This window comes from Oryctolagus cuniculus, chromosome 9 (assembly GCF_051225735.1).
Source record: "Oryctolagus cuniculus isolate XC-2025 breed Fujian yellow rabbit chromosome 9, ASM5122573v1, whole genome shotgun sequence".
Classification (NCBI taxonomy): domain Eukaryota; kingdom Metazoa; phylum Chordata; class Mammalia; order Lagomorpha; family Leporidae; genus Oryctolagus; species Oryctolagus cuniculus.
Genome location: NC_142875.1, coordinates 91817013 through 91831977, shown reverse-complemented (window position 1 = coordinate 91831977; position 14965 = coordinate 91817013). Strand labels below are relative to the sequence as shown.

The 14965-nt window shown below is 42.0% G+C and overlaps 1 protein-coding gene across 15 annotated transcripts in view; it reads right to left on the bottom strand.

The window, feature by feature from the left end:
* Window positions 1–14965, bottom strand: part of IFT88 (intraflagellar transport 88) — a 127466-nt gene that overhangs the window by 43679 nt on the left and 68822 nt on the right. For 14 of the 15 annotated variants that reach the window (XM_070049126.2, XM_017343475.4, XM_008259933.5 and 11 more), the window contains 3 exons: window positions 13792–13891; window positions 8662–8748; window positions 1015–1201 (listed from right to left, as the gene is read on the bottom strand). In XM_070049126.2, the coding sequence (XP_069905227.1) occupies window positions 1015–1201; window positions 8662–8748; window positions 13792–13891 (374 nt within the window). Of the gene's footprint in view, window positions 1–1014; window positions 1202–8661; window positions 8749–9768; window positions 9918–13791; window positions 13892–14965 lie in introns of those variants that run through there. The other variant, XM_089304364.1, reaches the window with a different exon arrangement.

The window sequence follows — 14965 nt, the reverse complement described above, 5'->3', positions numbered from 1 at the left end:
AAACAGGCCGGATCAGACACATGGCCCTACAGCAGACGGCCAGTCCATTAGCCTCACTCACGTACCCAGAGATTCCACTCTGCCCTTAGCTGCAAACTGCTAAGCACCAGGACATGACCCAAGATCATTAGACATCTCAAGAAACAACCATAACATGAAAAAAAGAGTAAAACATGTGCAGAGCATCTGTGCAGGAGTAACAACACCTGGTTTTACATAAATACATGTTCCCAACCCTACACATTCATGCCAGGAAGCAAGGATGCCCATTTCAGGTGACCTCTAAAAGGCAGGGAGAGAATGTATAATGACATGGTGGTGAGCCTTCGTGGCTTAGAATATTTTATTAAAAACAAAACTTGCAGGCAAGTGTTTAGCCTGGCAGCTAAGATGGGACACCCACATCCCACAGCAGAGTACCTCAGTGCAATTCCAGCTTCCTGCTGATGTGGACCCTGGAGCAGCAGTGACGGCTCAGGGTGGGTTCCTGCCACCGAAGTGGGAGTCCTGGATTGGGTTCCTACTCCCAGCTTCAGCCCCAGGCTATTGTGGACATACAGGGAGTAAATCAGGAGCTGGAGCTGAAGATCCAACTCAGGCACTCAGATGTGAGACGTGGGTGTCTTAACTGCTAGGCCAAATGCCCATCCCTTCTCTCGAGGTAATTTTTTTTACATATGTAGGAAATTGTTCATAATTAAAAGGAATAAAATGAGATTTTTCTCCACTTACCAGTTTGGCAAAAGTTAAATAATAATGTCTAATATCAGCAAGAATTTGCAAAAGCTGTTACTCTTATGTATTGTGCAATAAATAAAAGTTGGAAAAGTCTTTCTGGAGGGCATTATGACAGAATCCACCAAAATTTCATATGTGCATAGATTGTGAATCATTAATTCCATTTAGAATAATAATCTGAGAGGCAGTAGTCTTTTCAAGTTTTTGTTAGAAGGAAGTTAACTCCTCCACTTAATGAGTTGGCAAGCAAGAAGCAGCTTCTCCTGGTTTACTTACCAATATTATAAAGGGCTTCAGTACAAGAAGAATCATTTCTTAGAGCCTCTTTATAGAATTCAGCTGCCTTCTCATAATCACCATTTGCAAAAACAGTATTCCCTTTATTAGTAAGAGCTGATGGATTGTATCTATCAGAGTTCACAGCTAAATCTGCATAGCTGCTGGCTTGTGCAAATTCGTTTTCCTAAATACAGGGGGAGAAAAACACATAGTTTTGAGTCTCATCAAGTATGTTTTCTGACAGATTACAGATAAGCAGACTTTCCAATGTTACAGATATGGTAACAGAGACACATTCTACATATCTTGGTCTTGATAGGCTGTTCCAACAACATTAAAAAGATGTTTTAATCATCAAGCTCCAAAACTTTCTCATGACTGACTTCACAGTCTCAGTGTTTGAATATGTAGGTGGTTCTATGTTCAACGCCCAAAGTCCATGTCCTCATTTGCTGCCACACTCCCCTTCCCACCTGAAGGACTGAAATAGCTGGGAAGGCATCACTACTCTCGCTGCCCCAGCTCGCAGGATGTGTCACCTTATGAGGGTTCTGCACTTTGAGCAATCCATGGTCTCCTTTCCCTCTCTACTGCCAAATGCTGATCAGCACCTCCTCATGTGTGAGTGAGCTACAGGAACGTTCTGGATCTTTAGTGTCATGGACATTTGTGCAGGGCAGGCTGCTCAAGCCACGAACCATATTGCCTAGAGCTCCTTCCCTGCACAGCTCTTGCCTAGACTTGGCCACAAGACGAATTTGTATGGCATCCATTCTGCAGCTGTGAGGCAGGGGATTAACTCCACAAAGCCCTTTTTCTCACCATCAGGTGCAGGACACATACAGAAATCCCCATGGGTGGCAGCTCCTCTCACTCACCTCTACTCTATACCCAGCTCTTCTTCCCATCTACGCTGTCCCTGCTCTATGGTGGGGGTATGGACCCCAGGGGGCAGAGCACAGAAGCAGCTGCTTTCTCTAGCCCTCCTGGGAAGGACAGTGGGCCTACCATGACCGTGGGACGTGTGCAGGCTGTTCCCTCTACACCTTCACTTCCAGGGCTCCTCCACAATCACTATGCTAGAGAATCCCTACATTCCTTCTCCCCTAACTCTCACAGTGACTGTCCCTGACTGAACTTTTTAAAAATTGAGATACAAGGGGCCAGTGTTGTAGCATAGCAGGTAAGCCACTGCTGCAATGCCCACATCCCACTTCCAATCCAGGTCACTGCTAATGTGTCTGGGAAAGCAGCAGAAGATGGCCCAAGTACCTGGGCCCCTGCACCCATGTGGGAGATCCAGATGAAGCTCTTGATTCTTGCTTTTTGCCTGACCCAGCTCCGGCTTTTGTAGCCATTTGGAAGTAAACCAGTGGATGGAAGATCTTTCTATGTAGCTCTGCCTTTCAAATAAAAAATAAATCTTTTTTAAAAATTGTGATATAACTCATATATCATAAAATTGATTCTTTTAAAGTGTACAAGTCAGTGGCATTTAATGCATTAACAAAATTGTGCAACCATAGTCAATGTCCACTTCCAGACCATTCCTGTCACTCTCAAAAGAAACCCTGTGGGGAGCTGGCTCTGAAGGGTGGTAGCTAAAGCCTCCACCTGTGCTGCCAGCATCCCATATGGGTGCTTGTCGCTCCCCCTCTTCGTGGAGGAACGACACAAGACCCTGCCTAGGCTTCATATCCGAGTCACGGCACCATTATGTCGCTCCCCGTCTTCGTGGAGGAACGACACAGGACCCTGCGCTGTTCTTTCGTCTGCTCGGCCCTCCCCGGGTTTGCTGCTGGTTCTTCCCGGGTTGGCTACTATCCCTTCCACCTCCGTGGAAGGGCAGTTCCCCCTGGCCGCATTCCCCACTTCCGCAGGGGAACGGCACACCGCCGGCCGGCTCTTTCGGGGGCTGCACGGGTTCCCTTAGATGTTCCCCATAGATGTTCCTGGTGCATGCCGTCTCTCTCCTCCTTTATAGTCCTCCTCCGCCAATCCTAACTCGGCTGCCCACACGCCGAGTACGCTGCTCTCCAATCAGGAGCAAGTCCTACAATTTATTAGTTGAACTGGAGGCAGCTGTGCGGAAGCTGTTTACTTCTCTCCCAGCGCCATATTGTGGGAGAGCAGATGCATAGAATAAGTCTTAATTCGAGTAACTTAGTCTAGTCCGGATTGCTCCCCACAGGTGCTCTTCTTCTGATCCAGCTCTCTGTTGTGGCCTGGGAAAGCACTAGAAGATGGCCCGAGTGCTTGGGCCCCTGCACCCGCGTGGGAGTCTGGAAGAAGCTCCTGGCTCCTGGCTTTGGATCAGCTCATCTCCAGCAGTTGTGGCCATTTGGGGAGTGAACCAGCAGATGGAAGATCTTTCTCTCTGTTCCTCCCTCTCTCTGTCTGTACTCTCTCTCTCAAATAAATAAAATCTTAAAAAAAAAAAAAAAAAGAAAGAAACCCTGTACCCATCAGCAGTCACTTCCATCCTCCCTTCCACCAACCTCTCTGTCTCCATGCTTACTCTGGGTATTTGATATAAATGGAACCATTAGCGTGTGGCCTTTGGTGCCCGGCTTCTTTCACTCAGCACAATGTTTCTCAGGCTCATTCATGTTCGAGCTTGCACCGGTGGTTTGTTCTCTCTTCTTTTATGTGAAAGTATGTTCTCTTTTGCGGCTACACCACATTTTGTTTATCTGTTCATCACTGGGGGACACTTAGATTGCTTCCACCCACCTTTTCCTTATGAATAATGCTGCTAGTAACACTGATGTGCAAGTTCCTGTGTGGATTCTAATTGAACTCTGACTCAGAAAAATTGGTACCTGCAAGTTGGGTGTCGCTATCATAAAAACTAAGCCATGCAACACTGTCTTTTGGACTAGGCAGCAGGCAAAATTCAGACAGACTATGAGGGGCTGCAGGTGGGGTCTGGAGAGATGGTGAGCTGTGACTGGAACCCGAGAAGGCGAGAAGGAATTGCAGTGGAGGCTGGACAGAGGGCCGGTCATGCTGGTGGTCATGAAACAACTGTCAATCTGAGAGAAAATCAAAACAGGACTCACGAAATCAAGCTCCTCCTGACTCAGCACGCATCCACCTCCAGCTCCAACCAATCACGAGCAAGAGGCATCTACACCCTGACCCTGAGAGACCCATTAGGGACTTTCCCAGCCACACATGTCCAGTGCCAGAGAATCCCAGCACCAGGGATGAAGAACCTTCCTGGGGAGGCTGTAGTGAGCAACACTGCCATTGTGAGTTTGCCTAGAAAAATGAGCCAGATGCAAACTGAGTTCCCATGTACCATGCAGGATGAGTCAGAGACTGAGAGGGAGTGGTTATACCTCCCCAATCTCATAAAAACCCCTGCTCAGTTGCAACTGGAGAGTCAACTGGTAGAACCTATTCCCACTGAGCTATCTCCCTTGTGTGAGCGTAACCCTCAATAAATCTTGCCTGGGTTTTTATTGGCCTCTTGTCAGCTTCTATCTATAACTGAGCCAAAGAACTCTTTGTGGATATCAAAATAGGCCCTATAGGGGCAAGCATTTGGTGTGATGGTTCAGATGCTGCTTGGGAAGCCTGCATCTCATATTGGGAATGCCTGGGTTTGCGTCCTGGCTCTGTTTCTGATTCCCACCTCCTGCTGATGTGTACCCTGGGAAGTAGCAGGTGATGGATCCAGTACTTGTATTCATGTGGGACACCCAGATGGAGTTTCAGGCTCCTGGCTTCAGTTTGGCTCATCCCTAGCCATGTGGGCATCTGACAAGTAAACTACTGGATGGAAAACTTCCCTCTGTCCCTATCTTTGCCTTTCAAATAAAATGGAAATAAAAAATTAAAAAACAAAACTTGTACCTACAGTGTCTTGAATAACAGAAAGTACTTAATGATGAGTGCATATGGCTAAGGAGATTTCCAGGCAAGATGCTGAAAGTGCCAATTAATTTAAAGAAAAGACACAGGAAGAGAGAAATGAGCTAAGGAGAGAATTACTCAGTTTGCGAGTAGAATCTGGAAGAAATATACAAGAACCAGGTCTTGCTGGGCTGGAAAATAAAAATGTTATGTCTGCCAGTTACTTCTTGTGAGTTGCAGGACAGGGATAGATTCAAGGATATGGCTGTGACACTCTTTGAAAGAATCTCAGAAGGCTCTAAGATGGTACCTAGCAGACCTATTTCTCGGGTAGAAAAAAGGCCTTCTAAGAATCTTCAGGGCTCTATTCCTTAGCATCCTGGTACACCTAAATGGAAAAGGATCTGTATTAAAAAGAATTATGGACATGACTTTTGGGCCATGAAGGAAGTCCTCCAAGTTTTTAAGGAAGTTGTACTGATAGAAGTGCTGCTAGCTTGGATTAAGGGGACATATACAGTTCAAAATGAAAACAGGCCTCAGGGCCCCCAATTTTTCTCAGCAGAAATCAAATGGAGAAAGTTATCCAGCTGCAAACATAGGCTCTTTTTTTTTTTTTTTTTTTTTGACAGGCAGAGTGGACAGTGAGAGAGAGAGAGACAGAGAGAAAAAGGTCTTCCTTTTGCCGTTGGTTCACCCTCCAATGGCCGCCGCTGCAGCCGGCGCACCGCGCTGATCCTGGCAGGAGCCAGGAGCCAGGTGCTTTTCCTGGTCTCCCATGGGGTGCAGGGCCCAAGCACCTGGGCCATCCTCCACTGCACTCCCTGGCCATAGCAGAGAGCTGGCCTGGAAGAGGGGCAACCGGGACAGAATCCGGCGCCCCAACCGGGACTAGAACCCGGTGTGCCGGCGCCGCAAGGTGGAGGATTAGCCTATTGAGCCACGGCGCCGGCCGGCTATTTCTTAAGTAATAGGAAGATGCTCTTAGAGGGCAGAGCCATGAATCACAGAGGACAAAGGACTAGGGGACCACGGACAGGGAGCAGGGCCGGGTTCTAATGAATGAATATTCCTTTTTCCCAAATGCAGGGGCGCTGACTGCATGTGATGTGCTGAGCCAGACTTCAGAACTTCTAAGGACCAATGATCATGTCTGCTACAGTTATGCTGTTTTTGTCTCACTGATCTTTGGATAAACAGGAAAGAGGAACTACACTTGAAAAAGTCCCATGTCCAGACCTGATACAGATCATATCCTTTGAGTCTGATGCTATCACTGGATGAGGCGCTAAGAATTTTGGGAGGGGTACGTATAGCTTATGGGAAGGACATGAATAATTGGGGCTTCAATGCAGGCAGTAATAGACTGCTGCAGTAATGTTCCCAAGCAATCAAACCTCCCAGTATCCATGTCCTAGTGTGGTTCTATTCCATGTCTTTTTTGTTTTTGTTTTAAGATTTATTTATCTTTTGAAAGGCAGAGTAACAGAGGGAGGGGAGAGAGAGAGAGAGATCGTCCATCCAGTAGCACACTCCTCAAATGGCCACAATGGCTGGGGTTGGGTCAGGCTGAAGCCAGGATCCTAGAACTCCATTCAGGTCTCCCATGTGGGTGGCAGGGGCACTTGGGTTATCCTTTGCTGCCTTTCCAGGTACTTTAGCAGGGAGTTGGAACAGAAGCAGAGTACCTAGAACTTGAACTGGTGCTCTAATATTGGATGCCGGTGTTGCAGGCAGCAGATTAGCTCACTGAGCCACAACACCGGCCCCAACATATTCTTTATCACCATCATTTCCTTAATTACATTTTCCCTTAATTATAACCACTTCCCTTAGAACATTAATGGTTAGATGCTCCAACGGCTCTGCTCAGTTAAGCAAACAATTCTCTGTTCCTTCTTTATAATTTTTGTTGGTCTCCTCAAGTACACTTACTAAATTTGGTGAAAATATGGTCACTAATTTCACAGAATTCACTAATGATTTTCTAATGTGCTGGCGATAGCAGACACTGTGCTTTTGCCCGAGACCTGTCCTTTAGCACTACTGGAATGTTGCTGGCCACGAGCCACAGGTGGCAGCCTTTTCTGGAGCCTCCCCTGGGCTGAAGAGATGGAGGCACTTCATTCCCTTCCTGGGATGCTCCTTTTGGGGAGCAGGTTACGTTCAATGACAGGTTGATGCAGGGGTACAATGGTCCAGGCCCCTCACCCTAACTGGGGACATGCTAAGGGGTCACCTTGACTTAGAGTAATGTTGGTTAAGGCTTTGTGGTGACTACATCACAGCCGAACTTCTCAACTGCTCAATCCTGTGGGCTTTCCCTCACTATTTCACTCACCCCCTTCCTGTCCCCTGGTACTGATGTGAAGAGCCCTGCCTTAGAGCCATGAATCTCCACCTCAGAGCCTGCAGTCTTGCCCTTCATTCTCTTGTTCTACTCCTCCAGCTTCAGTGCTACACACTTTCTCTTTGTCCTCTCTTCACTTTAAAGCCATCATACTATCTTGCTTCTTTCTCTGTCTCCTTGCTCAGATCCTTACTCCTACCCCTTGGGCAAATACATCTCCCAAAGTAAGTTCTCAGTGCTGTGCTATGCTGTCACCTGGACGAGAGTACTTGTTACTGATGCTTTAACTTCCACAGAGATGACCATCAAATTTCATCTGCTACCCTGATTCCCTCCTGACATCAGTCCCCCACTGTATCTTATTACTACCCTGACATAATGTCCCATGAAATGCAATTAAACTCAGCATTTTGACATCTAATGAGCACCCTCCTCTGGACATGCAACTGGCACCATTCTCCCACCAGTGGGTTTAAAATGCTGGAGTCATTCTTCAACCAATGGTTTTGATCTTCATCTTAATACACATGATAAATAATACAGGTATTTAAAAAGTTTACAGAAAATGAGTATTTTGAAAAAACTATGTAAGGATTTCAAAATTGTTTTGTGTCAAAATAAATTTATCCTTTAATTTTATTTTTCCATGAACTTCCTAAAGTATTCCCACATACTACTAGCAGCAGTTCAGCCCAGCTGTGATTCTCAATGGCACAATTCAGAAGCTCTAAGAAGGACTGGAACTGTAGTTTGAGCAAAACACATCAACTCTACAGTACGCTTCTCTTCCCAGTGCCCATTAGTTTCTTCCCAAGTGGCCCCTTCTTTCTTATCTATATTCTTACCTTCAAGATCCAACTTCTCTACGAAATCTTTCCTGAAAGCCATAAATTAAAATGTTGTCTCCTCTGTATTTCTGAAGTACTTATTATCAACGTTAATTTATTGTTCTCTACTTTGAACCTCCTTCCTAGTCTACCCACTTGCCTCCTTTTGTTCCAAATTAAGAAAGCTCCTAAACTTTGGTATTTCCAATGACTGGCAACCAGTAGGCATTCAATGAATGCTTGTTATAGATGGTACTCTGTTATCTTACATAAATCATGTAAACTAAGATACTACTTTATTACTAACATGACGGAGCTGAGCTACACTTCTAGCTCATGTCCCTGTGCTCCAGGATACCATGATGTGATGCTTTCCACTTCAGGTTTGCTCCCTGCCGTCTAACTAATGTCTGCAGACTCAAGCGCTGGCACAGCACATGTCTGGTCAGATCCTCTGTATACCTTGCTACTTTTACATTTACGTTTACATTTACATTCTCCACCAGTCTTCTCCAAGGCCTCCCCTTGGGCTCGATCGTCAGGCAGAAATTTAGCAATATAAACATACTACATAATCAACTATGAGCTGTAAAAAACAAAACTTACCAGATAATATAGGAAGGAGAGGTTGGTTGCAGCTGCACTTTTCACTCTACTGTCCTTCTTTTCAAACATTTTTAAGGTATCTACAGCCTAGAAATGGAATATCTGAAAGTTACAACCACTTTAACATGACAGCACTTAAGCCTATCATTGGGGAAAAGGTCAGTGTGAGTTAGAGAGTAAGAGCAGGGAAGGTGTTAAAAGAGATGGACTGATTTGTTCAAGAAATCAGATTACAAGATAAGAATCTCATTTGTAAATTAGAATTTATAAAAAAGAACAAAATGGAAATTCTGGAATGAAAAATACAATGACTGAAATTAAGAACACATAGATGGATTTGCCAGCAGATTAGATACAGCTGAAGAGAGGACTGGAGACTGGAAGAAAGGTCAGCGGTAAACACTGAGCTAGTGAGTCGTGTGAAGCAGTTTACTGTTTATCCTGCATGGGGAGGGGGTGTAGAATATGAGGGCTTGAGAAGTTTCACCTAAGAGACATAATCAGATTTTCTATTTACAAGGTAACTCTAGGATTTCTGCTTCTGACTATAACAGACTAATCTACAGAAGACTATTCTCTCATACAGAGCAATTAGAAAACTTACATAAAAACACTAAAAATATTTTTTGAAAGCAACTAGAATTTGAAGGCTAAGATCCCAGAAAATGTTCAGACTAAATAAAGCATAGCAAAAGATAAGGCTGAAATGTTCTGAGAAAATAACCTAAGAGACATATGGGAATGCAGTGAAAAGGTCTAATATAAATGTAATTGGAGTTCCAGAGGGGAAGAGACAAATGGCTGAGAACTTTCAAAAACCAATAATAGAAAATAATTCTGGTACTATTTAATGATCTGAAGTAGATCCAAAAATATTTACATTTTCAAGTCATAAGAAATGAAATTATATTTTTAACCATCTGACACATCTGAGATAATTGTAACCAAATAGGAGAGTGGAACGGTCAGACACCTCACATGAAAAGCAAGTGAGTACTCAACCCAGAAGCCACTGCCGCATAGCCAAAGGAAAAGAATAAAGGTAGAAAAAGGCAACGAGTTTTCTTTTCTTCCTTCTTTAAAAGTAACTTTACAAATAGAAAACCCTTAACTTCTGAGTGCCTCCAAGTCCTGGAAAACTGCTATGTCCAAGCCAAAACACTGCTTTAGTTTTTCAGATGGTCATTGGCTACAGCTGCTGTCAATCTGTACAAATTCCGACCTGTGACTGCAGTGCTTGATTTCAAATGAGGTATCTGAAACGGAGTATCAGTAAGCTACTTTAAAAATACTAGATTCTATATATTTTGGTTAAAATGTGAACACATTGTTATTCTCTTAAAGGGTTTTCATGACCTTAAAGGAAACTGGAAATCTCTTGGCTAGAATTTTATAATTCCACAAAGTAAACACTGGAAAGAAAAACCCAATCATATACATCATCACTTTTGAGATTCTATTTCTCACTCACTTTTTGGGGCAGGATCTTATAAAACTGCCAGGTTCCTAAAACTTACCTCAAAAATCACTGTTGCCAATATTGCTCATCCTGTAGGAACTTATCTGACTGATTCTTTACATAACCTCCACAGATATTAATGTGAAAGCCACTGCTGTTTTGAATCTCTAAGTTATATAAGCTGCAATTCACTTTGAATAAGAATTGAGATGTTTTAACCTTCACTTTTAGATTCTGTCACAATAAATATGTCTTACTTAAAAATACAAGGCACTTGAATAGGTCTAGTAGTGCATATATCCATTAAATTCTGTGCACAAAGTAGAGAGAAAGCAACCTGTTCTCTAATATTTATGACAGCCTTGTAACAAAACACAAAAAGAAAGCTAACAAGCAGCAATCATTTTTAAAGGAGCATTATAGTAATTTATATAATTCCTTTCAGAAGCACTCATTCATATTATAGTCAAGAAAACGTGTTAAATTTAAAAATTTAACATTTACTACTTTGTAGTTGACTGATGATAATGCTTTAAGGCTACATTTAACATTTAATCTATTTTCTCCCCAAATGGTTACCATAAATCCAAATAAAACATAAAAAGCAATGAAATCCAAAACTATTGCTTAAAAGAACAAAGGAATTTAGAACTTAAAACATACATTCGACATTTGACAAGTAAAAGCATATTTCATATTTTAAGTTTCTAAACTAAGAACTATTATAAAAGGGCTATACAATTATTCTCACAAAAGGAACATTCTCAGGTATTTTTTGGCTCAAAAATGGGCTGTTCTTTACATGTCCATGAATGCATATCCAATATTTCTGTTCTTAAAGATGAAAAGATAATATACTACAAATTATTTATAAATGAAACTGATAAAATTGTACTGAATGTTTGGATTAAATTTAGGTATAAATGGCAAGACAAATAATGCAAAGAAACATAATTTCTGTTTTTTATTTTTACCTCCTCCCAAATTAGGAAAATAGCTGTATGTTCATTTTACTTTACTCTTTGCAGCTGAGGCCCACTAGGCCCCTGGCCAGAGCACCCCAGCAACGCTGTCCCTCACTCACCCTGGTTCCTGGATGAGCAACTTCCTTTCATTCACCTTTGGCTTTTTGGTTGAGTTTTTTTCTCTATTAGAAAAATGGCTATAAATACCACTACTACCACAAACAACTAAACTCTAATTTTGACATCGTATCTTTTTAAAAAATTATTTAGAGCTAACTCTAGAATTATATCCTTACTGAAGTGGGTAAGCTTTTTTCTGCCAAGGACCACTTGCACATTTATAAAATCATTCATGGACCATACAATATAATCATCTTAAAAATGAGCCCGCTAAGATGTACTGAATTTTGAATACCACTTGTGGCTGTCTAGCCAGGGCCAGACCAAATGATTTTGCAGGCCTTAAATGGCCCATGGGATGGATATTCCCCACCTCTTATAGAAGGTGTACATTTTTCTCTTTTAGTTTGAACTGTGAATAAGGTAGCCCTCATCAAATAATCATTAGGAGATATGTCAACTCAATGCTTTTTAACCTAATGGTGTTCCTTTTAAACTAAGAATGTATTTATACCCACCTCATCATACTTACAATATGCAAAGAAAAAAAAAAAAACAAATGAAAGCAGCAATGAAGAAAAGAAAGCAAAAATGGCACTTAAAATATTGCAAATTAACATGAAAAACCTGAAAATACAAATAGAACAAAAGAGAATAGCTAGGAAAGCAGATGATAAGATTTGTGTCAAATGTGTTGTGATATAAAGAGAGTAGACTGCTTATTCTTCAATGGACACAGTTTTAAAACATGAAAATGGCAATGCATTGTTAATCCTTCCTACAAAAACCATTTAAAAATACAACATCAAGAAAAAACTGGCAAAACACAGTTCTCTCCACTTGTCATTTATAACAGAACATCTCACACACACATAATTTTTTTTGTTCATAGATCAGTAAGATAACAAACACCAATCTGTCTCATTTTACTCCCACTGAAAAAGCATTAGAATAGTGTTCAAAAATTATCAGTGGCATCTTTAATGATCAAATGACAGAACAGACACAAAGATACTTTGAAATATTTTAGTGCTTTGTAAATGGTAAGACATTAAGCACAGTAAGTTAATATATGTTACATCACCAGCCATGGTGATGCATTACATTAATCCTATGTTTACTGCAGGAACACTGAGGGTACTTTATTTACTTTCACAATCTCCTCATGTTCCTGGAAAGTGACTGGTAGTTTTGTTGATTTTCAGACTACAGGAAGGTCCTTAGAGAAGAAGAAAAATGGGAAGCAAGAGCGTGGGATAGAATGTTGGGAAATGTGGGGCATTCTCTGGCCTTGCTCTCAGTGACTAATCCAAAGGGGCCGAGTCTTCTAGTTGCAGACACCTGTGACACTAACCATTGGTTTTATGAACCAGGATACCCAATTTCACTCTTTATTCTCTTGTTATCCCCTCTTTCTTAAAACTGCCTAGGCCTTCTGGTCTTGTCTCTGCTCTGCCTTAACTGTTCTGCCTCCACCTGAGGTGCAAGGTTCTAACACCCTGCCCAGCAACGGGACCCTTCCATTCCAAGTGCAGCATCTGTTAGTAAAGCAAAGCACACAGCAGGAAGACGGCTCTGGCAAGCACAGCAAGACGAAAGCATATTTGGAAGCTCTCTGGGCTCCCGACTTGTTTTGCTTCCTGCACACAATCTCTGATTCTGAAAACTTCAGTGTGAAAATCTTCAGGTGGAAGTTACTCTCTGGACTAGAATGTGGTCTGGTAATTCAGCAACCATTATTTACGAAGAAAATACTTACATTCAAAACATTTCTGAGGGGCTGGCATTGTGGCCCAGTGGGTTAAATTGCCACTTCCAATGCCAGTGTCCCTTATAGAGCAGTAGTACAAGTCTCTGTTGCTCTGCTTGCAGTCCGGCTCCCTGCAAATGCACCTGAGAGAACAATAGCAGAACACGCACCCAAGTACCTGGGCCCCTGCTACTTATGTGGGAGATCCTGATGGAGTTCTTGGCTCCTGGCTTTGGCCTGGTGTAGCCCCAGCTATTAGAGCCAGTAGGGGAATGAACCAGTAGATAGAAGATCTCTCTCTCTCTTTTTATCACTCTATCTTTCAAATAAATAAATCTTTTAAACAATTTTTTGAAATTAACTTATTTGAAAGGCACAGAGACTGAGAGAGATCTTCTATCTGCTGGTTCACTGATCCAGTGCCCACAGCAGCTTGGCTAGAAGCCAGGAGCTGGGAACTCAATCTGGGTCTCCCACATGGATGGCAGGGGCCCAGCTACTTGAGCCACCACCACTGCTTCCAGGGTCTGTATCAGTAAGAAGCTGGGATCAGGAGAGGAGCCAGGACTTGCACCTAGACACTCCTATAGGGAAAGTGGACAACCCAGGAGTACTTAACTACTTTGCCAAACACCCACCCCAAGGAAGATATTTACATTTTGAGAAGCTAGCAAATAGGTCAAAATTAATAAAGGCTTAAAACTATGTGAATGAAAATTATGTTAACATAGAAGTAAAATATTACTCAACATTACTCTAAAAAGGAGTTTCCCTGTTTGTATTGTTCTGACCAATCAACATACGAAATACCATCTGGAGATATTTTTGAAACTTACTTGGGTAAAGTCCTTTTGTCTCAAATATGTAATTGCTTTGTTTATTTCCAGGTCATTGGCTAGCTCTACATATTGAGACGCTTTCACCACTTCCACACACCTAGAACATAAAACACAAAAAATGTTACTTAGTATTTTACTATATTTACGTCTTTGGTTTCCTTAACTGTGACTGTTCGAAGATATTTTAAACTGCCCCTAGTGTTCTGTAAGGTTAGACTTCCTTCAGCACAGGCTTTAAGTTAACGAAATCTTCAGGTTAAAACAAATTTTCTTATCAAATCTCTCATTAGATTATTATTATTTACAGTATTTTAAATAAATAACCCAACCCACTAAAATACCGAGATTTTCAGAGTGTATAAAAAAGACAGGAGTGGAGCCGGCGCTGTGGTGCAGTGGATGCCATAAGGGCGCCGGTGCAAGCTGCTCCACCTCTGATTCAACTCCCTGCAAAGGCACCTGGGAAAACAATGGAAGATGGCCCACGTGCTTGGGCCCCTGTACCCAGGTGGGAAACCCAGAAGAAGCTCCAGGCTTCTGGCTTCAAATCAACCCAGTCCCAGCCACTGCAGCCATTTGGGGGAGTGAACTGGTGGATGGAAGAGTCTCTCTTCTTCTCTTTCTGTAACTCTGCCTTTCAAGTAAATAAATAAATCTTAAAAAGAAAAAAAGGCAAAGGTGTATGGCCTAAAAGAGATACATCTCAAGAACACAGATCAAAAAATAAAGTGAAAAAAGATATACCATCAATCAAAAGAAAGCATTCAAATCAAACTTGAAGGCAAGAGATATTACTATGAGTAACAGAGGAAATTTTTTTAATGATAAGGGGCTTATTCCACCAGGGATATATACCAATTTTTAAATCTGCATCCAGTAATAACATAGATCCAAAATATGGAAAGCAAAAACTTAGAAATCCAAATGAATAAATCTAGAAATCTACAATCATAATAATAAAAAAAGACTTTAGCATACTTCTCAACAGTTGTAAGAACAGGTAAACAACAAGGATGAGATCTGAACAACAAACTTTCCCTGATATATGTGACACTACCCCCAACCATAACAGAACACATGTTCCTTTTACATGCGTCTTTTATAAAAAGATTTATTTAGTTTACTTAAAAGACAGAGTTACAGAGAGGCAGAGAGAGAGAGAAGGCTTCCA